Source organism: Anomaloglossus baeobatrachus, chromosome 12 (genome assembly GCF_048569485.1).
Source record: "Anomaloglossus baeobatrachus isolate aAnoBae1 chromosome 12, aAnoBae1.hap1, whole genome shotgun sequence".
Classification (NCBI taxonomy): Eukaryota; Metazoa; Chordata; class Amphibia; order Anura; family Aromobatidae; genus Anomaloglossus; species Anomaloglossus baeobatrachus.
In genome coordinates this window covers 115,873,913-115,901,299 of record NC_134364.1, presented here as the reverse complement: position 1 = coordinate 115,901,299, position 27,387 = coordinate 115,873,913, and the positions used below count along the sequence as shown (strand labels likewise).

Below are 27,387 nucleotides of genomic sequence, written 5' to 3'. Positions count from 1 at the left end.
ATGGCTCTGCACCGTACACATGGCTCTGCACACGCATGGCTCTGCACCGTACACATGGCTCTGCACACGCATGGCTCTGCACCGTACACATGGCTCTGCACACGCATGGCTCTGCACTGTACACGCACACACATGGCTCTGCACACGCACACACATGGCTTTGCACCGTACACATGGCTCTGCACACGCATGGCTCTGCACTGTACACGCACACACATGGCTCTGCACACGCACACACATGGCTTTGCACCGTACACATGGCTCTGCACACGCATGGCTCTGCACTGTACACGCACACACATGGCTCTGCACACGCACACACATGGCTTTGCACCGTACACATGGCTCTGCACACGCATGGCTCTGCAGTGTACACGCACACACATGGCTCTGCACACGCACACACATGGCTTTGCACCGTACACGTGGCTCTGCACACGCATGGCTCTGCACTGTACACGCACACACATGGCTCTGCACACGCACACACATGGCTTTGCACCGTACACATGGCTCTGCACACGCATGGCTCTGCACTGTACACGCACACACATGGCTCTGCACACGCACACACATGGCTTTGCACCGTACACATGGCTCTGCACACGCATGGCTCTGCACTGTACACGCACACACATGGCTCTGCACACGCACACACATGGCTTTGCACCGTACACATGGCTCTGCACACGCATGGCTCTGCACTGTACACGCACACACATGGCTTTGCACCGTACACATGGCTCTGCACACGCATGGCTCTGCACTGTACACGCACACACATGGCTCTGCACCGTACACATGGCTCTGCACACGCATGGCTCTGCACTGTACACGCACACACATGGCTCTGCACACGCACACACATGGCTCTGCACCGTACACATGGCTCTGCACACGCATGGCTCTGCACTGTACACGCACACACATGGCTCTGCACACGCACACACATGGCTCTGCACCGTACACATGGCTCTGCACACGCATGGCTCTGCACTGTACACGCACACACATGGCTCTGCACACGCACACACATGGCTTTGCACCGTACACATGGCTCTGCACACGCATGGCTCTGCACTGTACACACACACACATGGCTCTGCACACGCACACACATGGCTTTGCACCGTACACATGGCTCTGCACACGCATGGCTCTGCACTGTACACGCACACACATGGCTCTGCACACGCACACATGGCTTTGCACCGTACACATGGCTCTGCACACGCATGGCTCTGCACTGTACACGCACACACATGGCTCTGCACACGCACACACATGGCTTTGCACCGTACACATGGCTCTGCACACGCATGGCTCTGCACTGTACACGCACACACATGGCTTTGCACCGTACACATGGCTCTGCACACGCATGGCTCTGCACTGTACACGCACACACATGGCTCTGCACACGCACACACATGGCTTTGCACCGTACACATGGCTCTGCTCACGCATGGCTCTGCACTGTACACGCACACACATGGCTCTGCACCGTACACATGGCTCTGCACACGCATGGCTCTGCACTGTACACGCACACACATGGCTCTGCACACGCACACACATGGCTCTGCACCGTACACATGGCTCTGCACACGCATGGCTCTGCACTGTACACGCACACACATGGCTCTGCACACGCACACACATGGCTTTGCACCGTACACATGGCTCTGCACACGCATGGCTCTGCACTGTACACGCACACATGGCTCTGCACACGCACACACATGGCTTTGCACCGTACACATGGCTCTGCACACGCATGGCTCTGCACTGTACACGCACACACATGGCTCTGCACACGCACACACATGGCTTTGCACCGTACACATGGCTCTGCACACGCATGGCTCTGCACTGTACACGCACACACATGGCTCTGCACACGCACACACATGGCTTTGCACCGTACACATGGCTCTGCACACGCATGGCTCTGCACTGTACACGCACACACATGGCTCTGCACACGCACACACATGGCTCTGCACACGCACACACATGGCTCTGCACCGTACACATGGCTCTGCACACGCATGGCTCTGCACTGTACACGCACACACATGGCTCTGCACACGCACACACATGGCTCTGCAACCCCCCCATCCCCATCGGGAACACATGTGGAGTACATACTCGCCCGTCCTCGGTCCCCGCCGCTCCTGCACGTTCGTCCGCTGTCTGTGCTCTCTTCAGCACAGTAGTGACGTCACCGCTGTGCTGCAGAGCGCACAGACAGCAGGAGGGACAGTGACTTCTCATCAGCACATTCAAATGTACCGGCATCGGTGATCTGTGATGCCGGTACATTTGAATGTGCGATCCTGGGCAGGGGGCCCGGTGCTGGAGCTGACACTACGGCAGCTGCCGCCAGGCCCCACCCCCAAATCACGGACCCCACAGCAGTGCAGGGGGAGGTTACTGGAGGTGCAGGGGAATGTGTGGGAGGGTGCAGGGAAGGGGGGCGGTGACTCCTCGCACTGTAGTCGCCCAGCAGGGAGGTGACATGCTGCTCCACATTTGCATGTCAACATGGCCCTGCCCATGTAGACGTGCAAAGACCGGAAGCAGCAAAATCGCGGCAGGAGCGGTCACATGACCGCTCTGAGCCGGGGGAGAGGGGGCTGACAGCGGGGCAGGTAAGTGGTCTCTATCTACTTACCTGCCCCAATGTAGCCCAATAGGGAAATAAAAAAAAAAAGTCAAAGAAGCCGGATAACCCCTTTAAGGGTTGGGCTCAGTGTCCCAAGGTGCCCCTCCAGTCTCTTGACTGGCGGCTAGATCAGTAGTAGCAGTGGCTGATGGTTCAACGCTCAAGAATGCCACGGACAGGCAGAGCTCCTAATGAGATCCATCTATGAAGCCATAGGCGCGTCCGTTGCCCCAGCCTTTGCGGCAGTGTGGGCACTCCAGGCTATCTCAGCTGCTCGGTCTGAGATTAATGCGGTCATACTCTGCTCCGCAATTAGCGTCTTTGACGTCTCAGGCGTCGGTATTTTCATCCTCCGCCGTGCATGCTGTCCTGGACTCTGCTAGCCGTACAGCGGTAGCATCCGCCACTCCGGTGGCAGTCCGCAGGGCCATGTGGCTACGCGAATGGAACGCAGATTCTACTTCCAAGAAGCTCTTGTTCGGTTTGCTTTTTTCTGGCGACCGATTGTTTGGCGAACAATTGGATGAAACGATGGAGCAGTCCAAGGGAAAGGACTCGTGCTTACCCAGCCCAAACCAAAGAGACCTCAGCACCCTCAGCTAGGTCCCAATCCTCATCGTCCAACGGGCCACAGAAGAGCCAGAGAACCTCTTCTGCATGGCGGTCCAGGTCAGGGGAGCGGTCCCCACATGTCCAAGACCGATGGATGAGACATTCTGTCTTACGGTTACAGGATAGAGCTCAGTTCTCGTCCTCCGACTCGTTTTTTCAGAGCATCTCCGCCCCCCGAGCGAGCCGATGCACGTTTTCAGGCGGTGAACACTCTGACGGCAGGAGGAGCTGCGATCCCCGTTCCCCTTCAAGAACGTAGTCGCGGTTTTTACTCCAGCTTGTTCGTGGTACCAAGATAGGACGGATCACTCCGCCCCGTTCTGGACTTCCACTGCTCAACAGACAGAGAACCTGACGGTTCCGGATGGAATCTCTCCGCTTTGTCATCGCCTCGATGGCCCAAGGAGACTTACTAGCATCAATCGACATCAGGGATGCTTATCTCCATGTGCCGATTGCACCAGAGCATCAACGCTTCCTGCGTTTCGCCATCAGGTCGAGTCTTCACCAAAGTCATGGCAACAGTGGTGCCGGTCCTACACTCTCATGCCTTGGGATGGAGTTTCATACTCTCTCAGCGATAGTGAAGCTTCCGCTGCATAAACAGCGCTCACTACAGACAGGGGTGCACTCTCTCCTTCGGACCCAGTCACACCCCTTAAGGCGCCTCATACACTTCCTAAGGAAGATGGTGGCAGCAATGGAGGCAGTTCCCTTGCGCAGATTCGTCTGCGTCCGCTTCTATCGGACACCGCAAATGGGACAGGAGGTCGACGTCCCTAAACAAGAACGCCTCTATTTCCCTTGCAAATCTTTCCGGCCCCAGCCGGGGCTGTGGTCACGACGGACGCGAGTCTGTCAGGGTGGGGAGCGGTCTTCCTCCGCCACAGGACTCAGGGAACCTGGACTCCGACACCACCTCCGCAGTTCACATCCCGGGCGTAGGAAACTGAGAAGCAGACTTCTCAGTCGCCAGGGCATGGAAGCAGGGGAATGGTCTCTTCACCCGGACGTGTTTCTAGAGATCTGTTGCCGCTGGGGAACACCGGACGTCGATCTAATAGCGTCTCGGCACAACAACAAAGTCCCGGCATTCATGGCTCGGTCCAAGGATCACAGTGCTCTGGCGGCAGACACGTTAGTTCAGGACTGGTCGCAGTTTCGACTTATGTATTTCCTCCTCTGGCTCTACTGCCCAGAGGGTTACGCAAGATCAGGTCAGACTGCCGCCGCACCATCCTCGTCGCTCCAGACTAGCCGAGGAGATCGTGGTACCCGGAGCTGTGGCACCTCACGGTGGGTCAACCGTGGGCACTCCCAGACCGACCAGACTTGCTGTCTCAAGGGCCGTTTTTCCATCTGAATACTGCGGCCCTCATCCTGATGGTGTGGCCATTGAGCCCTGGCCCCTAGCGTCATCAGGGTTATCTCAAGATGTCATCGCCACCATGAGACAGCCAAGGAAACCAACGTCCGCCGAGATTTAGCCCAGGACTTGGAGGATCTTCTTATCCTGGTGCTCTGATCGGGGTTTTACTCCCTGGCCGTTTGCCTTGTCCACTTTTCCTTCTTTCTTTCACTTCAATCCGGAATGGACAAGGGCTTGTCTCGGCTCTCTCAAGAGACAAGTATCTGCGCCTTCCGTGTTTTTTCGAAAGCGTCTAGCCAGGCTTCCGCAGGTCCGCACGTTCCTGCAGGGGGGTTGACCACATAGTCCCATATTACGAGCGTCCGTTCGCACCCTGGGATCTTAACAGGGTGCTGACGACTCGTCAGAAGCCAGCTTTCGAGCCGATGTGGGAGGTCTCTCTACCTCGCCCTTCACAGAAGGTGGTCTTCCTAGTGGCAGTCACATCACTCAGGAGAGTGTCTGAGCTAGCAGCACTATCATGCAGAGCCCCCGTCCTGGTGTTTCACCAGGATAAGGGGTTCTGCGTCCGGTCCCGGACTTTCTCCCTAAGGTATCCCCGTTTCATCTCAAGCAGGATATCTTCTTACCCTTGGGCCCTCATCCAGTTCACCAATGTGAAAAGGATTTGCATTTATTAGATCTGGTGAGAGCACTCCGGCTCTACATTTCTCGCACGGCGCCCCGGCGCCGGTCGGATGCGCTCTTTGTCCTTGTCGCGGGCCAGAGTAAGGGTTTTCAGGTTTTCAAGTCAACCTTGGCTCGGTAGATCAAGGAACCGATTCTTGAAGCCTACCGTTTCTTGTGGGCTTCCAATGCCTGCAGGGCTGTAAGCCCATTCTACCACAGCCGGGGATGCTTCATGGGCATTGCGACACCAGGCTACGGCTCAGCAGGTGTGTCAAGCGGCTACCTGGTCGAGTCTGCACACTTTCACGAAAAACTATCAGGTACATGCCTCTTCTTCGGCAGATGCCAGCCTAGGTAGGCGACTCCTTCAGGCGGCAGTTGCACACCTATAAGAGGGGGCCGTTTTCGGCTCTTTTTATCGAGGTATTCTTTTACCCACCCAGGGATTGCTTTTGGACATCCCAATTGTCTGGGTCTCCCAATGGAGCGACAAAGAAGGGAATTTTGTTTACTTACCGTAAATTCCTTTTCTTCTAGCTCCTATTGGGAGACCCAGCGCCCACCCCTGTTCCCTTCGGGCTGTTGTTCTTTGTGTACACATGTTGTTCATGTTGAATTGTTCTTTTGGTTCATGGTTTCAGTTCTCCGAACATCCTTCGGATTGAATTTACCTTAGACCAATTTATAAGTTTCCTCCTTCCTGCTTTGGCCCCAAAACTGATGAGCCCATGATGCACGGGAGGGTGTATAGCAGAGGGGAGGGGTTACACTTTTTAAAGTGTAATACTTTGTGTGGCCTCCGGAGGCAGAAGCTATACACCCAATTGTCTGGCTCTCCCAATAGGAGCTAGAAGAAAAGGAATTTACGGTAAGTAAACAAAATTCCCTTCATCTCTGGAACCGTATGGCAAATTTAAGATATTAAAAAAAGCAACTAAATACTCAAGGGAGCTGCAGAAATAAAACTTTAAAACACTGGCTAATTTTGACCTGGTTATGGGCCTTTTCTTGAACACATAGTTTGAGGTGTAAAATGTCTGTTGTTTTCTGTACTAATACTTTTAGGTGCTTGACTCTGAACAGGACCCGGGGGAGCATGTGCCAGAAGTGGAGGAGGATATGGACTTGCTGTACGACACCCTGGATATCGAAAATCCGAGTGATAGCGGACCTGAAATGGAAGATGACGACAGCGTCCTCAGCACACCCAAACCAAAATTAAAGTGAGAAATGCAGCAAATCTCTAAATGCTCATGTTGGACATGAATGGGCGGTCACATAAGAGACCAAGGAGCTGGCAGCTTGTGGAAGGCACTTCTATATGATATAGTCTTAAAGGGCTACACCCCAAACTATTCTGGTTAGGGTGCATCAGTCATCATTGTGAGGATCAGACTGAGTTATATGAAAACCATAAGCTTACTATAACGCAGAATTTATTTTTTAGATCATTCTTTAAAAAATATTGGTTGAAAATACCGTATATACTAGAGTATGAGCCGAGGCCCCTACTTTACCACAAAAAAATGGGAAAATGTATTGACTCGAGTATAAGCCCAGGGTGGGAAATGCAGCACTTACTGGAAAAATTGAAAAATAAAAATAGACTCCAGTAAAATGTAATGTGCCCATATTGTCTCCTGTAATAATGTGCCCCATCCTTATCCCCTATAGTAATGTGCCCCATCCTTATCCCCTCTAGTAATGTGCCTCATCCTTCTGCCCTATAGTAATGCCCCATCCTTCTGCCCTATAGTAATGTGCCCCGTTCTTCTGCCCTGTAGTAATGCCCCATCCTTCTGCCCTATAGTAATGTGCCTCATCCTTCTGCCCTCTAGTAATGTGCCCATTGTTTATTATTGCCCCCCTTCTTGTCCCCTATTATGCCCTTGTTTACACACAATAAAAAATTCTTCTCACCTGTCCTCCGTTCCTGCGGTTTCCTCAGCTGCTTCTTGTAGGCCCATAGACACCTTAGTGATCTCGTCCAGTGCACGGAGCCACCGCTGCAGGCTGCCATTATGGCTTTACTGCAGTTAAATGCTTTAAGGCGGCTGTGCCGCAAAGCATCCAACTGCTGTAAAGCGCTGACAGCAGCGGCAGCTCCGTGCACTGGACGTGATCATCAAGGGGTGCTTCTTGTGGGCCACAGGAATAAATATGTGTTCATGTGTGGACTGTTTCTTACCAAGAGTTGGAATAAAGTCTATGGTCAGTGCACTCCCCGGCAGTGTCCTAGAGAATAAATGGAGTATTACTGTACATAGGTGATCAGACGATCAAAGATTCCCTTAAGGGACTAAAAACCTGCAATTAAAAAAAAAAAAAAGTGGAAAGGGGTTAAATAGATCAGTCTGTTTTTTGCTAATTTTTTAATTATCTGTGGATTTTGCTTAATAAAGGAGAACTTTGGTAGAAATCACAAAAAAAAAAATGCCACTACTATATATCTGATGGAAAGGTTTCCTTCCAGGCCTTACTTCGAGGGTCTCTCACACTCCAGCTCTCAGACAGAGATCGGAAGCCTGCACAGCATAAGAAGCCAGAAGGAATTGCCCAGTCCTGTAAGTGGTCATCTGAGACAGGCTTGCTTTTACTGACAAGTGAATAGACCCGGTTGCTTCATTGGGGGACACAGGAACCAGGGGTCAATTTGCTGCATCGGAAAACCCCATCTCCCCCACCCCCTTACACCTGGGCACCCGAAAAGTATAGCTTAGTGTTTCCCACCCCAGAGACCGCTTCAGGACGCCCCAATGTTTCCTGTGTCCCCTTATGAAGTGACCGAGAAATGAAGATTTTTGGTACTCGCCTTAAAAGGAACCAACCACCAGATTTGTGCCCTATAGTGCCATAATGACGCTGATTAAAATTATATTTTTTAGTTGAGAAATCAGAGTCTTGATTCCAAAATATTCCTTGTTCAAACCTTCAGAAATGACGTCATGGTGTCTTGAGGATCGGGGCGGATTTCTTATCTAAAGGTATCATTTTAATTGGCACAGTCTCTAGTTTATAGGGCAAGAATCTGGTGGTTGGTTCTCTTTAAAATCTTTTTCTTGTATCCTTCACTGGAGGACACATCACCCTCCCTTCAATTAACGGTCGTAGCTAATACTTCTGTACGCTGGTCATTTGCAGAACAGTAATGTCCATTTTGAGAAACCTCATCGTGACCTCTCTCAGTCCACAAACAATGACGTAAGTGAGAAATCGTAAAGATTTATGTTAAGACTACTATATTCTGTAGGGGTCTATGCAAAGGAAGGATGTAAAACCGTGTATTTGCACGGTCGTCCAACCAAGGACCATGTATACATGTGAAAGGGAAGGATGAACGACCGTGTATATATGTGTAAAGGAGGGATGGACGACCGTGTATACATGTGTAAGGGAAGGATGGACGACCATGTATATATGTGTAAAGGAGGGATGGACGACCGTGTATACATGTGTAAGGGAAGGATGAACGACCGTGTATACACGTGTCAGGGAAGGATGGACGACCGTGTATACACGTGTAAGGGAAGGATGGACGACCATGTATACACGTGTAAGGGAAGGATGGACGACAGTGTATACACGTGTCATGGAAGGATGGACGAATGTGTATACACGTGTCAGGGAAGGATGGACGACCGTGTATACACGTGTAAGGCAAGATGGACGACCGTGTATACACGTGTAAGGCAAGGATGGACGACCGTGTATACATGTGTAAGACAAGGATGGACGACTGTGTATACACGTGTAAGGGAAGGATGGACGACTGTGTATACACGTGTAAGGGAAGGATGGACGACTGTGTATACACGTGTAAGGGAAGGAAGAACGACCGTGTATACACATGTCAGGGAAGGATGAACGACCGTGTATACACGTGTAAGGGAAGGATGGACGACTGTATATACACGTGTAAGGGAAGGATGGACGACTGTATATACACGTGTAAGGGAAGGATGATCGATCGTGTATACACGTGTCAGGGAAGGATGGACGACCGTGTATACACGTGTCAGGGAAGGATGGACGACCGTGTATACACGTGTCAGGCAAGGATGGACGACCGTGTATACACGTGTCAGGGAAGGATGGACGACCGTGTATACACGTGTCAGGGAAGGATGAACGACCGTGTATACACGTGTCAGGGAAGGATGGACGACCGTATACACACGTGTCAGGGAAGGATGGACGACCGTATACACACGTGTCAGGGAAGGATGGACGACCGTGTATACACGTGTCAGGGAAGGATGGACTACCGTGTATACACGTGTCGGGGAAGGATGGACGACCGTGTATACACGTGTAAGGCAAGGATGAACGACTGTGTATACACGTGTCAGGGAAGGATGGACGACCGTGTATACACGTGTCAGGGAAGGATGGACGACCGTGTATACACGTGTCAGGCAAGGATGGACGACCGTGTATACACGTGTCAGGGAAGGATGAACGACCGTGTATACACGTGTAAGGGAAGGATGGACGACTGTATATACACGTGTAAGGGAAGGATGGACGACCGTGTATACACGTGTAAGGGAAGGATGGACTACTGTATATACACGTGTAAGGGAAGGATGGACGACTGTATATACACGTGTAAGGGAAGGATGGACGATCGTGTATACACGTGTCAGGGAAGGATGGACGACCGTTTATATATGTATGTGGGGAGGATGGACGATAATGTATATATGAAATTGTCACATTTGTTAAGTTTTGTTGTTTCATTTTCAATTACATTTTTATCAGTGCTCATCCCACTTCCATTTATCTGCCCAGCTTGAGGATCCTGAACGACGGCCGTCCTTACCCAAGCACTCGCCTGAGAGTGTATCTGACGCTATATCCTTGGTGAGTAAGCCTCTGGTCCTGTGCACGGCTGTTCATATGCAAATTAAAGGGAATCTGTCAGCAGGGTTTTGCTGTGTAATCTGAGATCAGTATGCTGTAGGGGCTCAGAGCCTGATTCCAGCGATGTGACACTTGCTGGGCTGTGAGCTGTAGGGTCACACATTTTCAGCAGTCTCTTATTTCTGATGTGCAGCATTACTTTTTGCAGGGCCGTTAGCATTGAGCCTGATATTTCTTTGTCGCTCCATTGGGAGACCCAGACAATTGGGTGTATAGGCTATGCCTCCGGAGGCCGCACAAAGTATTACACTTAAAAGTGTTAAGCCCCTCCCCTTCTGCCTATACACTCCCCGTGCTCCCACGGGCTCCTCAGTTTTTTGCTTTGTGCGAAGGAGGTCAGACACGCACGCACAGCTCCACAGATTGGTCAGCAGCAGCTGCTGACTATATCGGATGGAAGAAAAGTGGGCCCATATAGGGCCCCCAGCATGCTCCCTTCTCACCCCACTCTTGTCGGCGGTGTAGTTAAGGTTGAGGTATCCATTGCGGGTACGGAGGCTGGAGCCCACATGCTGCTTTCCTTCCCCATCCCCCTCAGGGCTCTGGTGAAGTGGGATCCTATCGGTCTCCAGGCACTGAGACCGTGCTTCATCCACAACTCCTGGGAGACTGCTGGATAGGAGCCGGGTATCGTTCAGGGACATGGCCCTGCTACTTGGAGGTACTCTGTGTCCCCGTGGGGACCGCGCACAGCAACACTCCAGCATTGCTGGGTGTGCTAGTGCACCGGGGACCGCGGCGCTGACCGGGTTAATATGTGCCATTACACACTCAGCGCTGCTGAGTGTGTTTATGTATAGGGACTGCCGCACTAACCGCCGCTGCCAGGGAAACACTGCGGCGCGGCTGGGACTTGTAGTGCGCCGGGGACTTTCGCTCCGGCCGCGCTTTTACGGCGGCCGCGTTTATTACTAGAGTCCCCGGCTTTTTGCGGCCTAGTTTCCTTTCCTCCCGCCCACAGCCCTGACAGGCAGGGGAAGGGCGGGACGCTGCACAGAACGAGCAGCACTGAGGGCTGGAGCATGCTTTGCATACTCCACTCCCCTCACTGTGCACAGTGCAGGCACCAGCTCCCGCACTTTCTGAGCCACGCCCACAGCTCCCACCTCTCCTCAGGACGCCGGCAGCCATTCCTGTCAGCTCCTTGGACGCTACAGAGGGGGACAAAGTCTGGGAGACTCAGGCAGGGACTCTGGTGGCCTCACAACCGCTTTAAGCGGGTGGTAAGCAGCACCTGTGGTGCTAGCCCCATTGTGCAGTAGTGTAACATTATATGTTTATGGTATACATATTTTACACTGTATGGTGCACAGTTGATTTCTGGCTATATACCCTATTGTGTTACTCAGGGAAGATAATAGCATGGCGCCCACGAAAGGCAGGGGTGCCAAAACACAGGCTTATTATGCTGCCTGCGCCGCATGTATGACCCCGCTACCGGCAGGTTCCACTGACCCTCATTGTATGCACTGTTCGGCCCCTGTGGCACTTACTCAGCTAGAGCCTCTGCTAAGGGGGGCTCAGGGGGAGCCACCTGCTGACACTGTTCAGGTGACGGGGACAGAGTTTGCAAAACTCTCTGAGATGGCTAAGATACTAGAAGCCTTGCAGTCCAGGCCGGTATCTCAGCACAGGGACTCTGTTGAATCTTTGTTCCCTGGCCCACCTCAGCTGGACCAACAATGTCCTCCCGGGGTATCTCATGGATCCCAGGCTGAGGGTTCTGACACAGACCCCAGCCCCAGACCGACTAAGCGAGCTCGCTTAGATTTTCCCTCGACATCATCATATTGTGCAGGGTCTCAGAGGGGGGAATCTCTGGTTGATGATGCGGAGACAGCTGATCAGGATTCTGATCCTGAGGCCGCTCTCAATCTTGATACTCCGGACGGGGACGCCATAGTGAACGACCTTATTGCGTCCATCAATCGTATGTTGGATATTTCTCCCTCAGCTCCTCCGGTGGAGGAGTCAGCTTCTCAGCAGGAGAAATTCCGTTTCAGGTTTCCCAAGCGTACATCGAGTATGTTTCTGGACCACTCTGATTTCAGAGAGGCAGTCCAGAATCACCATGCTTGTCCAGATAAGCGTTTTTCTAAGCGCCTTAAGGATAAACGTTATCCCTTTCCCCCTGACGTGGTCAAAAGTTGGGCTCAGTGTCCCATAGTGGATCCTCCAATCTCCAGACTGGCAGCTAGATCCATACTTGCAGTGGAAGACGGGGCTTCACTCAAAGATGCCACTGACAGGCAGATGGAGCTCTGGTTGAAATCCATCTATGAAGCTATCGGCGCTTCTTTTGCCCCAGCATTCGCAGCCGTATGGGCGCTGCAAGCTATCTCAGCAGGTCAAGCGCAAATCGACGCAGCCACACGCACGTCCGCGCCACAGGTGGCGTCCATAACCACACCGCATTTGCGTCTTACGCTATTAATGCTGTTCTGGACTCTGCGAGCCGTACGGCGGTTGCAGCCGCCAATTCGGTGGTACTCCGCAGGGCCTTGTGGCTACGGGAATGGAAGGCAGATTGTTTCCAAAAAGCGCTTAACCAGTTTGCCAATTTCTGCCAACCGATTGTTTGGCGAGCGTTTGGATGAAATCATCAAACAATCCAAGGGAAAGGATACATCCTTACCCCAGCCCAAACCGAAAATACCCCAACAGAGGAGGGGGCAGTCGAGTTTTCGGTCCTTTCGGGGCGCGGGCAGGTCCCAATTCTCCTCGTCCACAAGGCCTCAGAAAGATCAAAGGAACTCTGATGCATGGCGGTCTAAGTCACGTCCTAAAAAGGCCACCGGAGGTGCCGCTACCAAAGCGGCTTCCTCATGACTTTCGGCCTCCCCACTCCGCATCTTCGGTCGGTGGCAGGCTCTCCCGCTTTTGCGACACCTGGCTGCCACGGGTAAAAGACCGTTGGGTGAGAGACATTCTGTCTCACGGTTACAAGATAGAGTTCACCTCTCGTCCCCCGACTCGATTCTTCAGGTCATCCCCGCCTCCCGAGCGAGCCGAGGCTCTTCTGCAGGCGCTGGGCACTCTGAAGGCAGAAGGAGTGGTGGTCCCTGTTCCTATTCAGCAACAGGGTCACGGTTTTTACTCCAACTTGTTTGTGGTCCCAAAGAAGGACGGGTCTTTCCGTCCTGTCCTGGACCTGAAACTTCTCAACAAACACGTAAAGACCAGGCGGTTCCGGATGGAATCCCTCCGCTCCGTCATCGCCTCAATGTCCCAAGGAGATTTCCTTGCATCGATCGATATCAAGGATGCATATCTCCACGTACTGATTGCTCCAGAGCACCAGCGCTTCTTGCGCTTCGCCATAGAAAACGAACACCTGCAGTTCGTGGCACTGCCGTTCGGCCTGGCAACAGCCCCACGGGTTTTCACCAAGGTGATGGCTACTGTAGTAGCGGTCCTCCACTCTCAGGGTCACTCGGTGATCCCGTACTTGGACGATCTGTTGATCAAGGCACCCTCTCTAGAGGCATGCCAACACAGCCTCGACGCTACCCTGGAGACTCTCCAGAGTTTCGGGTGGATCATCAATTTTCCAAAGTCAAATCTGACACCGGCCCAATTGCTGACATATCTTGGCATGGAGTTTCATACCCTCTCAGCGATAGTGAAGCTTCCACTGATCAAGCAGCGGTCACTACAGACAGGGGTACAATCTCTCCTTCAAGGCCAGTCACACCCCTTGAGGCGCCTCATGCACTTCCTGGGGAAGATGGTGGCAGCAATGGAGGCAGTTCCGTTCGCGCAGTTTCACCTGCGTCCACTTCAATGGGACATCCTACGCAAATGGGACAGGAAGCCGACGTCCCTCGACAGGAACGTCTCCCTCTCTCAGGCGACCAAAGCTTCCCTTCGGTGGTGGCTTCTTCCCACTTCATTATCGAAGGGGAAATCCTTCCTACCCCCATCCTGGGAGGTGGTCACGACGGACGCGAGTCTGTCAGGGTGGGGAGCGGTTTTTCTCCACCACAGGGCTCAGGGTACGTGGACCCAGCAAGAGTCCTCGCTTCAGATCAATGTTCTGGAAATACGGGCAGTGTATCTTGCCCTGAAGGCGTTCCAGCAGTGGCTGGAAGGCAAGCAGATCAAATTCAGTCGGACAATTCCACAGCGGTGGCATACATCAATCACCAAGGCGGCACACGCAGTCGGCAAGCCTTCCAGGAAGTCCGGCGGATTTTGATGTGGGTGGAAGCCACGGCCTCCACCATCTCTGCAGTTCACATTCCAGGCGTGGAAAACTGGGAAGCAGACTATCTCAGTCGCCAGGGCATGGACGCAGGGGAATGGTCCCTTCACCCGGACGTGTTTCAGGAGATCTGTTGCCGCTGGGGGGTGCCGGACGTCGACCTCATGGCGTCCCGGCACAACAACAAGGTACCGGTGTTCATGGCACGGTCTCAAGATCCCAGAGCTCTGGCGGCAGACGCCTTAGTTCAGGATTGGTCGCAGTTTCAGCTCCCTTATGTGTTTCCTCCGCTGGCACTGTTGCCCAGAGTGTTACGCAAGATCAGGGCCGACTGCCGCCGCGTCATCCTCGTCGCTCCAGACTGGCCGAGGCGGTCGTGGTACCCGGATCTGTGGCATCTCACGGTCGGCCAACCGTGGGCACTACCAGACCGACCAGACTTGCTATCTCAAGGGCCGTTTTTCCATCTGAATTCTGCGGCCCTCAACCTGACTGTGTGGCCATTGAGTCCTGGATCCTAGCGTCTTCAGGGTTATCTCAAGACGTCATTGCCACTATGAGACAGGCTAGGAAACCAACGTCCGCCAAGATCTACCACAGGACGTGGAAAATTTTCCTGTCGTGGTGCTCTGCTCAGGGTTTTTCTCCCTGGCCTTTTGCCTTGCCCACTTTTCTGTCCTTCCTTCAATCTGGACTGGAAAAGGGTTTGTCGCTCGGCTCCCTTAAGGGACAAGTCTCAGCGCTCTGTGTTTTTCCAGAAGCGCCTAGCCAGACTTCCACAGGTACGCACGTTCCTGCAGGGGGTTTGTCACATCGTTCCTCCTTACAAGCGGCCGTTAGAACCCTGGGATCTGAACAGGGTGCTGCTGGTTCTTCAGAAACCACCATTCGAGCCAATGAGAGATATTTCTCTCTCACGCCTTGCGCAGAAAGTGGTTTTTCTAGTAGCAGTCACTTCACTTCGGAGAGTGTCTGAGCTAGCAGCGCTGTCATGCAAAGCCCCTTTCCTGGTTTTTCACCAGGACAAGGTGGTTCTGCGTCCGGTTCCGGAATTTCTCCCTAAGATGGTATCCCCCTTTCATCTCAATCAGGATATCTCCTTACCTTCTTTTTGTCCTCATCCAGTTCACCAATGTGAAAAGGATTTGCACTTGTTAGATCTGGTGAGAGCACTCAGACTCTACATTTCTCGTACGGCGCCCCTGCGCCGCTCGGATGCACTCTTTGTCCTTGTCGCTGGCCAGCGTAAAGGGTCACAGGCTTCCAAATCAACCTTGGCTCGGTGGATCAAGGAGCCAATTCTCGAAGCCTACCGTTCGGCTGGGCTTCCGGTTCCCTCAGGGCTAAAGGCCCATTCTACCAGAGCCGTGGGCGCGTCCTGGGCTTGAGGCACCAGGCTACGGCTCAGCAGGTGTGTCAGGCGGCTACCTGGTCGAGCCTGCACACTTTCACGAAACACTATCAGGTGCATACCTATGCTTCGGCGGATGCCAGCCTAGGTAGACGAGTCCTTCAGGCGGCGGTTGCCCACCTGTAGGAAGAGGCCGTTTTACGGCTCTCTTACAAGGTATTATTTTACCCACCCAGGGACTGCTTTTGGACGTCCCAATTGTCTGGGTCTCCCAATGGAGCGACAAAGAAGAAGGGAATTTTGTTTACTTACCGTAAATTCCTTTTCTTCTAGCTCCAATTGGGAGACCCAGCGCCCGCCCCTGTTTTTTGTGTACACATGTTGTTCATGTTGAATGGTTTCAGTTCTCCGATATTCCTTCGGATTGAAGTTACTTTAAACCAGTTTTTAATTCTTTTCCTCCTTCTTGCTTTTGCACCAAAACTGAGGAGCCCGTGGGAGCACGGGGGGTGTGTAGGCAGAAGGGGAGGGGCTTAACACTTTTAGTGTAATACTTTGTGCGGCCTCCGGAGGCATAGCCTATACACCCAATTGTCTGGGTCTCCCAATTGGAGCTAGAAGAAAAGGAATTTACGGTAAGTAAACAAAATTCCCTTCTTTCCGGATGCTGAGGCTAAAGATTTCTTTTATATTTATACGGAAAGATCTTTAAATTGACCCTTCAGCAGAAATCCCTATATACATACGTGTGTGTGTATTTATCGCCACAGCATTAGGTAGCACTCTGCGCTAATCCTCTGGCTATATTTATACATGGTCTGAAGTGAAGTCCGCCTCTAAGCTTTCTTAATGCAACCACCGTCATCTTCTGATTTATTCCCTGACGAAGGGTCAGCAACTCGAAATGTATATTCATAAATGCAGTGTTGTTTTAAATTTGGGGGCTAAAAACACAATAATGATGTTTTGAAGGAATCGTGCTAATTATGGAGTGCAGTGTGTGCACTGTCAGGATTCTCCGGTGCTGTGATGTATCCACTTGTCTTAATCAACTTGCATTGAGCGAGACCACGCACTTCTTAGTCGGAATGCGACCGCATGTGTGCAAATCGCATACTTGCGGTCACGTGCTCTGCTGCTCCCGACAACGGAAGATCCCTACAGCGTGCACAATGCGCACTGTGAGCCTTCAGAGGTCTGCAGTAATTGGGTTCCTATTGTTTAACAAGGTGACTTCTGTTTCCTTCCATCTCTGCTGTTACAAACTTCGGGCTTGACCTGTGATTGGCAGATCCGGTATGTTGAAGTATTCAGTACAAGATTAGATCCATTTCCTGGTTGCCGTATTTGCCTTGATCCCTATTCCTGAAGATGTTGTAGTATGAAGATCCAATATTGCTATTTTCTTACATTACATGCTAGGTCTCCTATCACATAGTAAATGTAGTGACCTGTTAGGGTACAGCTGAATGTTCTTTCTTTTTTACCGTTTTGGCTTGTTATTCCCATAGGATACCACTTCGCAGGATCCACAAGAGATTGAACTTTCCACGCTGGATGTTTTCGTGGAGAGGTTACCCCCAAGTGGAAAGATAACCAAGACCGAATCCTTGATCATTCCTTCTACTCGGTAATCAGGAAATCATTATTAACATTTGAAAAAAAAAACCCTCATGATATTCACCCCCTTTTCACGATCATCACATGTAGAGGAGGGGGAGGAGTACGGTCATCACATGTAGAGGGAGAACTTGTATGGTTATCACGTATAGAAGAGGGAGACTCATAGGGTCATCATGTGTAGAGGACGAGGAGGGGTACGGTCATCACGCATAGAGGAGGGAGACGCGTACGGTCGTCACGCGTAGAGGGGGAGACGCGTACGGTCATCATACGTAGAGGATGGAGATGCGTACGGTCATCACGTGTAGAGGAGGGAGACGCGTACGGTCATCACGCGTAGAGGAGGGAGACGCGTACGGTCGTCACGCGTAGAGGATGGAGATGCGTACGGTCATCACGTGTAGAGGAGGGAGACGCGTACGGTCATCACGCGTAGAGGAGGGAGACGCGTACGGTCATCACGCGTAGAGGAGGGAGACGCGTACGGTCATCACGCGTAGAGGAGGGAGACGCGTATGGTCATCACGCGTAGAGGAGGGACACGCGTACGGTCATCACGCGTAGAGGAGGGAGACTCGTACGGTCATCACGTGTAGAGGAGGGAGACTCGTACGGTCATCACTCGTAGAGGAGGGAGACGCGTACGGTCATCACGCGTAGTAGAGGGAGACTCGTACGGTCATCACGCGTAGAGGAGGGAGACGCGTACGGTCATCACGCGTAGAGGACCCTTTCCAACATTACTATTGTCATGCAACGATCAGCTCTGCATGCACTTGGTGGCACGGTGGCGTCGGACTACAGAGTCTGGCAAGCAACCTGATGCTTTAGGGTGGTTAAGCCAGAGCCATGCGTTGGCTGGTTCAGGTTCACTGGTCTTCAGCCCTGCAGGAGTTAATTCCTGCAGACCGGTGAGCAGGAGCTAGGGGCTCAGGTTGCTAATTACCAATCACAGCCATCTCCTTCCTATAAAAGATTCTTGACTTTGCTATTCAGCACCAATAATAGTTTCAGCATAGCTCCAGCGATTCCGGTGTTTGTGGTGATCCAGTCCATGGTGATCTGTAGTTGCTATATTTTAAGTCCCCTGTTATGCATTTTCTTCCTTCCCTTTTCTTTATTCCCCTGTACACATACTGTCTCTCCTTTGTGTTTGAGTGTAGTGTTAAGAGTTTTCGTTCTCACTTGTTCGTGTAATTTCTGCGGGGTTTTTTCTTTGTCGCTCCATTGGGAGACCCAGACAATTGGGTGTATAGCTTCTGCCTCCGGAGGCCACACAAAGTATTACACTTTAAAAAGTGTAACCCCTCCCCTCTGCTATACACCCCCCCGTGCATCACGGGCTCCTCAGATTTTATGCTTTGTGCGAAGGAGGCTGACATCCACGCATAGCTCCACATCTTAGTCAGCAGCAGCTGCTGACTAGGTCGGATGGAAGAAAAGAGGGCCCATAACAGGGCCCCCAGCATGCTCCCTTCTCACCCCACTCTGGTCGGCGGTGCTGTTAAGGTTGAGGTACCCATTGCGGGTACATAGGCAGGAGCCACATGCTGTTTTCCTTCCCCATCCCTTAATGGGCTCTGGGTGAAGTGGGATCCTAATCGGTCTCCAGGCACTGGGACCGTGCTCCCTCCGCAGCCCCTGGGGAATCTGCTGGACAGGAGCCGGGTATCATCAGGGACCAGGCCCTGCTACTGTGAGGTACTCTGTGTCCCCTTGGGGGACTGCGCATGGAGCGCTTGTGCCATTCACACTGCAGCACTGCTGGGTGTGTTAGTGCGCCGGGGACTACCGCGCCGACCGCGCTTATTTGCCGGCCGCGCTTATAACTTTAGTCCCCGGCTTTTGCGGCCTAGTATCGCATATTCCCGCCCCCAGGCCTGCCAGTCAGGGGAAGGGCGGGACGCTGCACAGGACGTCAGCGCTGAGGGCTAGAGCATACTTTGTATACTCCTCCCCCCCTCACTCAGCACAGTGGGGCATCAGATTCCCGCACTTTCTAGGGCACGCCCACGGCCCCCTCCTCCCCACAGAACGCCGGCAGCCATTCCTGTCAGCACTTCTGACGCTGGAGAGGAGAGACACAGCTCTGGGAGGCCCAGGTAGGGAATCTGGTGATCACACAACCGCTTTGAGCGGTCGGTAAGCAGCACCTGTGGTGCTGGCCCCACTGAGTGCCGAAGTGTACATATATATATATGCTATACATTTACACTGTACGGTCGCACTGTTGATTTTTGGCTATATACCCTCCTGGATTGTACTCAGAGGAGACAACAGCATGTCGTCCGCAAAAAGCAAGGGTGCCAAAGCACAGGCTTACTTTGCAACCTGTACCTCATGTGTGGCTATACTACCGGCAGGTTCCACCGATCCTCATTGTGTGCAATGCTCGGCCCCTGTGGCACTTACTCAGCCGGAGCCTCTGCTACTGGTGGCCCAGGTGGAACCACCTGCTACCACTGTCCAGGTGACAGGGACGGAGTTTGCAGTATTTGCTGACAAACTGTCTGAGAGTATGGATAAATGGTCTGCTAAAGATACTAGAAGCCTTAAAGTCCAGACCGGTGACTCAGGCCCCGGGCACTGTTGAATCATTGACCCCAGGCCCCTCTCAGTTGGAGCAGCAAAGTGCTCCTGGGATGACCCATAGGTCCCAAAGTGAGGTCTCTGATACGGACCGCAGTCCCAGGCCGCCTAAGCGGGCTCGCTGGGAAATTCCCTCGACTTCATCACACTGTTCAGGGTCTCAGCAGGAGGACTCTCTGGATGATGAAGCGGAGGTAGCAGATCAGGATTCTGATCCTGAGGCCGCTCTCAACCTAGATACACCTGAAGGTGACGCCATAGTGAATGACCTTATAGCGACCATCAATCAGGTGTTGGATATTTCTCCCCCAGCTCCTCCAATTGAGGAGTCAGCTTCTCAGCAGGAGAAATTCCGTTTCAGGTTTCCCAAGCGTACATTGAGTACGTTTCTGGATCACTCTGACTTCAGAGAGGCAGTCCAGAAACACCGAGCTTGTCCAGATAAGCGTTTTTCCAAGCGCCTTAAGGATACACGTTATCCCTTCCCCCCCCGAGGTTGTTAAGGGCTGGACTCAGTGTCCTAAGGTGGATCCTCCAGTCTCCAGACTGGCGGCTAGATCCATAGTTGCAGTGGAAGATGGGGCTTCACTCAAAGATGCCACTGACAGACAGATGGAGCTCTGGTTGAAATCCATCTATGAAGCTATCGGCGCGTCTTTTGCTCCAGCATTCGCAGCCGTATGGGCACTCCAAGCTATCTCACCTTGTCATGCGCAGATTAATGCAGTCACACGTACGTCTGCTCCGCAAGTGGTGTCCTTAACCTCTCAGGCATCGGCGTTTGCGTCCTACGCCCACTTTTCTTTCCTTCCTTCAATCCGGATTGGAAAAAGGTTTGTCGCTCGGCTCCCTTAAGGGACAAGTCTCAGCGCTCTGTGTTCTTTCAGAAGCGCCTAGCCAGACTTCCACAGGTACGCACGTTCCTGCAGGGGGTTTGTCACATAGTTCCTCCTTACAAGCGGCCGTTAGAACCCTGGGATCTGAACAGGGTGCTGATGGCTCTTCAGAAGCCACCTTTCGAGCCAATGAGGGATATTTCTCTCTCACGCCTTTCGAAGAAAGTGGCCTTCCTAGTAGCAGTCACATCACTTCGGAGAGTGTCTGAGCTAGCAGCGCTGTCATGCAAAGCCCCTTTCCTGGTGTTTCACCAGGACAAGGTGGTTCTGCGTCCGGTTCCGGAATTTCTCCCTAAGGTGGTATCCCCCTTTCATCTCAATCAGGATATCTCCTTACCCTCTTTTTGTCCTCATCCAGTTCACCAATGTGAAAGGGATTTGCACTTGTTAGATCTGGTGAGAGCACTCAGACTCTACATTTCTCGTACGGCGCCCCTGCGCCGCTCGGATGCACTCTTTGTTTTTGTCGCTGGCCAGCGTAAAGGGTCACAGGCTTCCAAATCAACCCTGGCTCGGTGGATCAAGGAACCAATTCTCGAAGCTTACCGATCTTCTGGGCTTCCGGTTCCCTCAGGGCTGAGGGCCCATTCTACCCGAGCCGTGGGTGCGTCCTGGGCTTTGCGGCACCAGGCTACGGCTCAGCAGGTGTGTCAGGCTGCTACCTGGTCGAGCCTGCACACTTTCACGAAACACTATCAGGTGCATACCTATGCTTCGGCAGATGCCAGCCTAGGTAGGCGAGTCCTTCAGGCGGCGGTTGCCCACCTGTAGGAAGGGGCCGTTTTACGGCTCTATTACGAGGTTTTACTTTACCCACCCAGGGACTGCTTTTGGACGTCCCAATTGTCTGGGTCTCCCAATGGAGCGACAAAAAAGGGAATTTTGTTTACTTACCGTAAATTCCTTTTCTTCTAGCTCCAATTGGGAGACCCAGCACCCGCCCCTGTTCCCTTCGGGCTGTTGTTCTTTGTGTACACATGTTGTTCATGTTGAATGGTTTCAGTTCTCCGAAATTTCTTCGGATTGAATTTACTTTAAACCAATTTATAACTTTTCCTCCTTCTTGCTTTTGCACCAAAACTGAGGAGCCCGTGATGCACGGGGGGGTGTATAAGCAGAAGGGGAGGGGCTTTACACTTTTAAGTGTAATACTTTGTGTGGCCTCCGGAGGCAGAAGCTATACACCCAATTGTCTGGGTCTCCCAATTGGAGCTAGAAGAAAAGGAATTTACGGTAAGTAAACAAAATTCCCTTCATTATGGTGTTTCTAGCCCATCCCAAGGGTGGTAAGATCAGGGCTTGGACAGAAGTTAAGGTCATGCTAGGGGCTCAGACCTAGCTACTATCAAGCCTACTTCTGAGATAAGGGGCAGTGCAGGGTCTCTAGTCTAAAGGCCCCGTCACACACAGAGATAAATCTTTGGCAGATCTGTGGTTGTAGTGAAATCATGGACATATTGTTCCATTTGTACACAGCCACAAACCTGGCACTGATTGTCCACAATTTCACTGCAACCACAGATCTGCCGCAGATCTATCAGTGTGTGTGACAGGGCCTTAAGGGGCAGCTTAGGAGGCCCTGTTCTATGATTTTATACCCCATGACCACTATCTCCCCACCGATCTCTACTTCCTGCTACAGCGACATGTGACCACTGCAGTCAGTCACTGGCAGTAATCGATCTCTTCTACAGCCAATGATTGGCTCGAATGAGCACATGTCCCTGTGACTGCAGCAGAAAGGCATTGGTGGGGGGGAATCAGACAGCATCAAAATGGGAGTAAAGAAGAATCTGTGAGTTTTAGTATTTCTTGTTTTTGTTTGAGCATTTTGCAGTGCGGTCACAATCCTCCTTGTGGGGGTGATTTCATAATTTCTGTTAATACTGCAGTTTGGAAGGAAAGCAAACGGGCCGTCGTGGAAGAAGCACCTCGCTGAAAGAAAGGCAAGCATCGCGACCCCAGAATGAGAGAGCCAATAGCCTTGATAATGAGCGTTCACCGGATACCCGGAATCATCTGCAGGTATCTGCTCCGTACACACACTCAGGACTCACCGCCTCCATCTAACAGTATAGTGACTCCACATTTCATGTTCAGATTCCTAGGAAAACGGTGTACGATCAGCTCAACCACATCCTGGTTTCCGACGACCATCTCCCTGAAAACATTATCCTTATCAACATTTCGGACTGGCAGGGCCAGGTGTGTACCGTATATTGCCAACCGGCCGATAGACCGGGAGCAGGATGGATCGAGACAGTCTTCTATACAGATCTGTTCCCATAGATCCCTAGGGCTCCGTATCCTTCACCATTGCACATTACACACATCACAATACTTTTATTTAAAAAAATGAATTAACATTTTTGCTATTTATAAAATGTGTATAACCAATTATTGCTTTTCAGCTTCTTTCAGATATCTTGCAAAAACACGACCTTCCTTTAGTCTGCACCTGCTCGCCGGCGGATATTCAAGCTGCTTTTAATACCATAGTATCCAGAATACAGCGATAGTAAGTGTCATGTGTTGGTGTCCTTCACCCCCTGCCCAATCTTCCCTACCCGCTCCGGACTCGGGTCTCGTAAGATATGGATGGGTTATGGATCGGTTGGGCGTCTGACCACGAGGCAGAATAGAGGGAACTTCTTATCCCCATTTCCAATGGATCGGTAGTGCACCTGCTCAACTTTTCTGCCAATTACTCTCTACTGGAAAGTATATTCGGCAGCCTCAAGAATGAATGGCACAAAGGATGGGCATGCACATTGCCGATCCAGTCTAAAAAGGCAGAACGGGGCATTTTTATCCCCATGAGTCAGACTCAAACCCCCCATCTTCTCATAGAGTCTGCTCTTATTGATATAAACTGTAATGTGTGAGATAAACCATATTGATTTTATGTTTAATTCTTTTTATTTTATTTATTTTTTTTTAAGTTGTAATTGCAATTCCCAGCCACCAATCCCTGTGAAAGTGGTAGTAGCGGGCGCTCAGAATTACCTGAGTGCGGTCCTCAGACTGTTCGTGGAGCAGCTGTCACACAAAACCCCGGACTGGTTAGGATACTTGCGGTTTCTCATTATACCATTAGGTAAGTTTCGTCGATCCTTCCCATCGTGGCTCAGTGGTTTGCATATATGTGCCATGTATAAGGGTCCTTGCCTGTAATAAGCTTATGTTCAATCTATTTTTATTGTAAACATATTATACATATACAGCATGTGAAACTGAATGACTGACATGTCAAACTTTTTATAAATTGCATAGTAAAGAAATCAGGTTTTTACAATTTGACCGAATAATGAACACTTTTCATCTATAAACCTCAATAAACATCTTCAAATTGGATTCCGACGAGAACCCAGGAAAAGGGGAGGAGAACAGAAGAGAGATAGAGAAGAAAAAGGAAAGAAAGGGGGGAGGAGGGAGGAGAATCAGAAGGGGAAGTGTGGGGGAGGTAGGTAGCAGTGTGAGTAAGCTGGGAAGACGAAGGCAGACACACAAGGGAAAGGGGTGGGTAATTCGATTTGATTAGGGTGGGGGAGGGGCGCTCTGTCGTCTGAGAATCAGGTGATCCTACATTCTTGTCCGGTTCATCCCTGACCATGCTTTACTCCACCAATTTAATAAGATGTTATGGATCCATCAAAACAGTTTAACAAAATCTGAAGAATCTTTAAATAGGATCCATTCTCCCCAGGTCCTGCAAAATTTGTCTCTAGTACCCGCAATGTCGGCAGAGAGCTCCTCCATCCTATATATGTTTGCCATTTCAGAGTACCACTCCGAGATAGGAGGGATTGTGGAGGACTTCCAGTACCTAGGTATGACGGAGCGCGCCGCCGCCAGGCAGAAGCGGAGTATGTCTCTCTTATGATAAGCGATTGAGTGTGGTAACATAGAGAGGAGGACTATCTTGGGACAGTTATCCACTGCGTTCCCAGTTATAAGCTGATCGTTAGCAAGGACTTTTCCCCAAAACTGTTTTATTCCATCACACTACCACCAGATATGTGTCAATGGGCCACGTCTTGCCCACATCTCCAGCACATCGCAGACACCGAAGGGAATATAATATGTAGTTTAGACGGAAACTGGTACCAACGTGTCAAAATCTTAAAATTTTTCTCCCCTGCAGAGCACGGGACTGACAATTTATGAGTAAATAAGAAACATTTCTTCCACTCATCGGGAGAGAAGTGTTGCTTCAGCTCCTTTTCCCAAGCCAATTGGTAGCCTCGTTTACGTGAGACCCCAACTCTGATAAGAATACCGTACAGAAGGGAGACTGTGTGTTCAGGCGGGATGTTTTTAGTAAACAGTTCCTCAAAGGCACTACAAGTGCCCCGGACTCGACCGACTGTTCTCCCCGGAGAGACAAATGCCCGTAGTTGGAGGAACTCCAACCATTGTGAACTTCTAGACGGGAGTTGTGTCCGAAAGGTTTGGAATGAGGGTAATTTACCATCAATCAGTATGTGTCCCAAGCGGATGTCTTCCTCCGCCCTCCAGCCGAAGTAGTTTCTCTGTTTATATCCAGGGCGAAATGATGGAGTATAGAATAAGGAAGCAAGGGGACTAACTAGTTGTGGAGGGGACATTTTTTTGGATACTCTGTGACTAACTTTGAGCGTTTCTTTGGTAAAATCTGAAAGCTTCGCTACGTTAGGAAGATCTGAAGGAGGTATCCAAGGGAGGTGTTTGAGAGGGATCTCCAGTCCTTCTTGCTCTACCTGTATCCATTGCTTAGAGTCCCTGTTGAAATGCCAGTCTAATATACGGGTCAAGGCTGCAGCCGGCATGTAGACTGAAGTTAGGAAGGCCTGCTCCTCCACACTCCCCTGGAAGAGTAAGAGTGCGTAAGTTGATTCTTGGTTTAATTTTACCCCATATGAATCGAATAATAGCAGATTGAAGGGTACAAAAAAAAACTACTGGGAGGAGAAATGGGGATGGTTTGAAAGTAGTACAAAAAGCGTGGCAGGATATCCATTTCAAGGACATTCATCCTGCCCATCCAAGACAATTTCAGTCCCCCGTAAGACTTTAAGTTCTTGATTGTACCTTCTAGTAGTGGTAAGTGATTAAGTGTATATAGTTTGGAGAGGTCCGCTGGGATTGAAATACCCAAATATTTAATGGCCGAGGGTCGCATGGCCAGACAAATCAGTTAATAATGTAAGTATCTATCCTTAAATTTCACCTGTTGTAAGTGTATCTCAATAATCTATTTGTAACGCTTGTCACTACTGGTTTGCCCTATCATATGTTATACTATCCATGGGTAAGAGTGCCCTTGCATCATCAGCGTGATTTGTGGGGATCAGTCATTTGATGACGGAGACGCAGCAGTTGAATAGTGTTTTATATATAAATCAGGCGATGCTGATATTGATGTATTGGTGGACAATTCAGCTGTGCGTATGATAGCCCTAATATAATGTTAGAGGAATCTATACTTTTCTACCTCATTTTTTTGCGCTGATGAAGGCAAAGAAAAGTAGTTGTTTATATAGATTGGGCAGCAGCGGTGACATGCGTACTAAAAGTAGTTACATATGTCTGAATGAGTAATTGAGGACTGCTTGCAATCAATCTTTGTTATACACTGTAGGTTAATGTAAACAGACTCTGGATGCGACTCTTAAATTTGAATAAGTATTTATGTATAAATATTGAGTGCAATTATCCAGTTTCTTGGAGTTAACCTTGATATGGTATATATATGTATAGGAATGATATGATATGTAGATAATCTGGAACCATGTGCCCCCCAGGTGGCTCTCTTGTTTGAAAGTGTATATTTGTGAGTTTTTTAATAATAAAATACATTTTTTCATTGATGATATTGTATTAATTCACTTCATCCTTGGCCGGTAAAACGGTGTCAAGTTTGTGTTCAATCTGGCTCCAACGTAGCCTGCACAGCCCCAACCGCAGCCTGCACAGCCCCAACCGCAGCCAGCATAGTGCCCATTCTCCACCTCCCGGTAAGCTATATTCGGATTTTAAGACGCACCTCTCATTTTCCTCCCAAATTTTTGCTCGTTTACTGGGATCCTTCTGTCATTCACTGCCCAGTGTAAAAGACCCTTAAGAGATGAGGTAATAAGACTCCGTGAAATCTGATGAGTCTCCAGTCCAGGCTGATCTCTCATCTACCCGACTATTTATGCTCCGGGGTTAGACAATTACGCTTCTACAGTGAATACATGTTTATCTCTTGTAGGCTCCAATCCCGTAGCCAAATACCTCGGCACTGTGGACTACAAATACAACATCCTTTTCCAGGATTCAGCGTGGAGGGAACTGTTCACAAAACTGGATGCACAAACATCAGGTATTAAAACAGGCTTATTCTACAACACAAAAAACAACAAAAAACAAAAACCTTAAACCAAGCCTTGGGTTCTATATTGTACCTGCCGCCCTCCTTTTCTCTTATGGTGCTGCAGATACCCAGGCTCTTTCTCTTTT

The 27,387-nt window shown here is 50.8% G+C and overlaps 1 protein-coding gene across 4 annotated transcripts in view; it reads left to right on the top strand.

Annotated features, from left to right (window-relative positions):
- The window catches only part of PACS2 (phosphofurin acidic cluster sorting protein 2), a 161,039-nt gene that overhangs the window by 64,763 nt on the left and 68,889 nt on the right, over window positions 1-27,387 (top strand). For 3 of the 4 annotated variants that reach the window (XM_075329493.1, XM_075329496.1, XM_075329495.1), the window contains exons 9-18: window positions 6,384-6,541; window positions 7,792-7,882; window positions 8,460-8,519; window positions 10,080-10,181; window positions 17,308-17,426; window positions 22,797-22,929; window positions 23,005-23,109; window positions 23,316-23,422; window positions 23,847-24,001; window positions 27,140-27,250. In XM_075329493.1, coding sequence (XP_075185608.1) covers window positions 6,384-6,541; window positions 7,792-7,882; window positions 8,460-8,519; window positions 10,080-10,181; window positions 17,308-17,426; window positions 22,797-22,929; window positions 23,005-23,109; window positions 23,316-23,422; window positions 23,847-24,001; window positions 27,140-27,250 — 1,141 coding nt within the window. The remainder of the gene's footprint in view (window positions 1-6,383; window positions 6,542-7,791; window positions 7,883-8,459; window positions 8,520-10,079; window positions 10,182-17,307; window positions 17,427-22,796; window positions 22,930-23,004; window positions 23,110-23,315; window positions 23,423-23,846; window positions 24,002-27,139; window positions 27,251-27,387) is intronic. The other variant, XM_075329494.1, reaches the window with a different exon arrangement.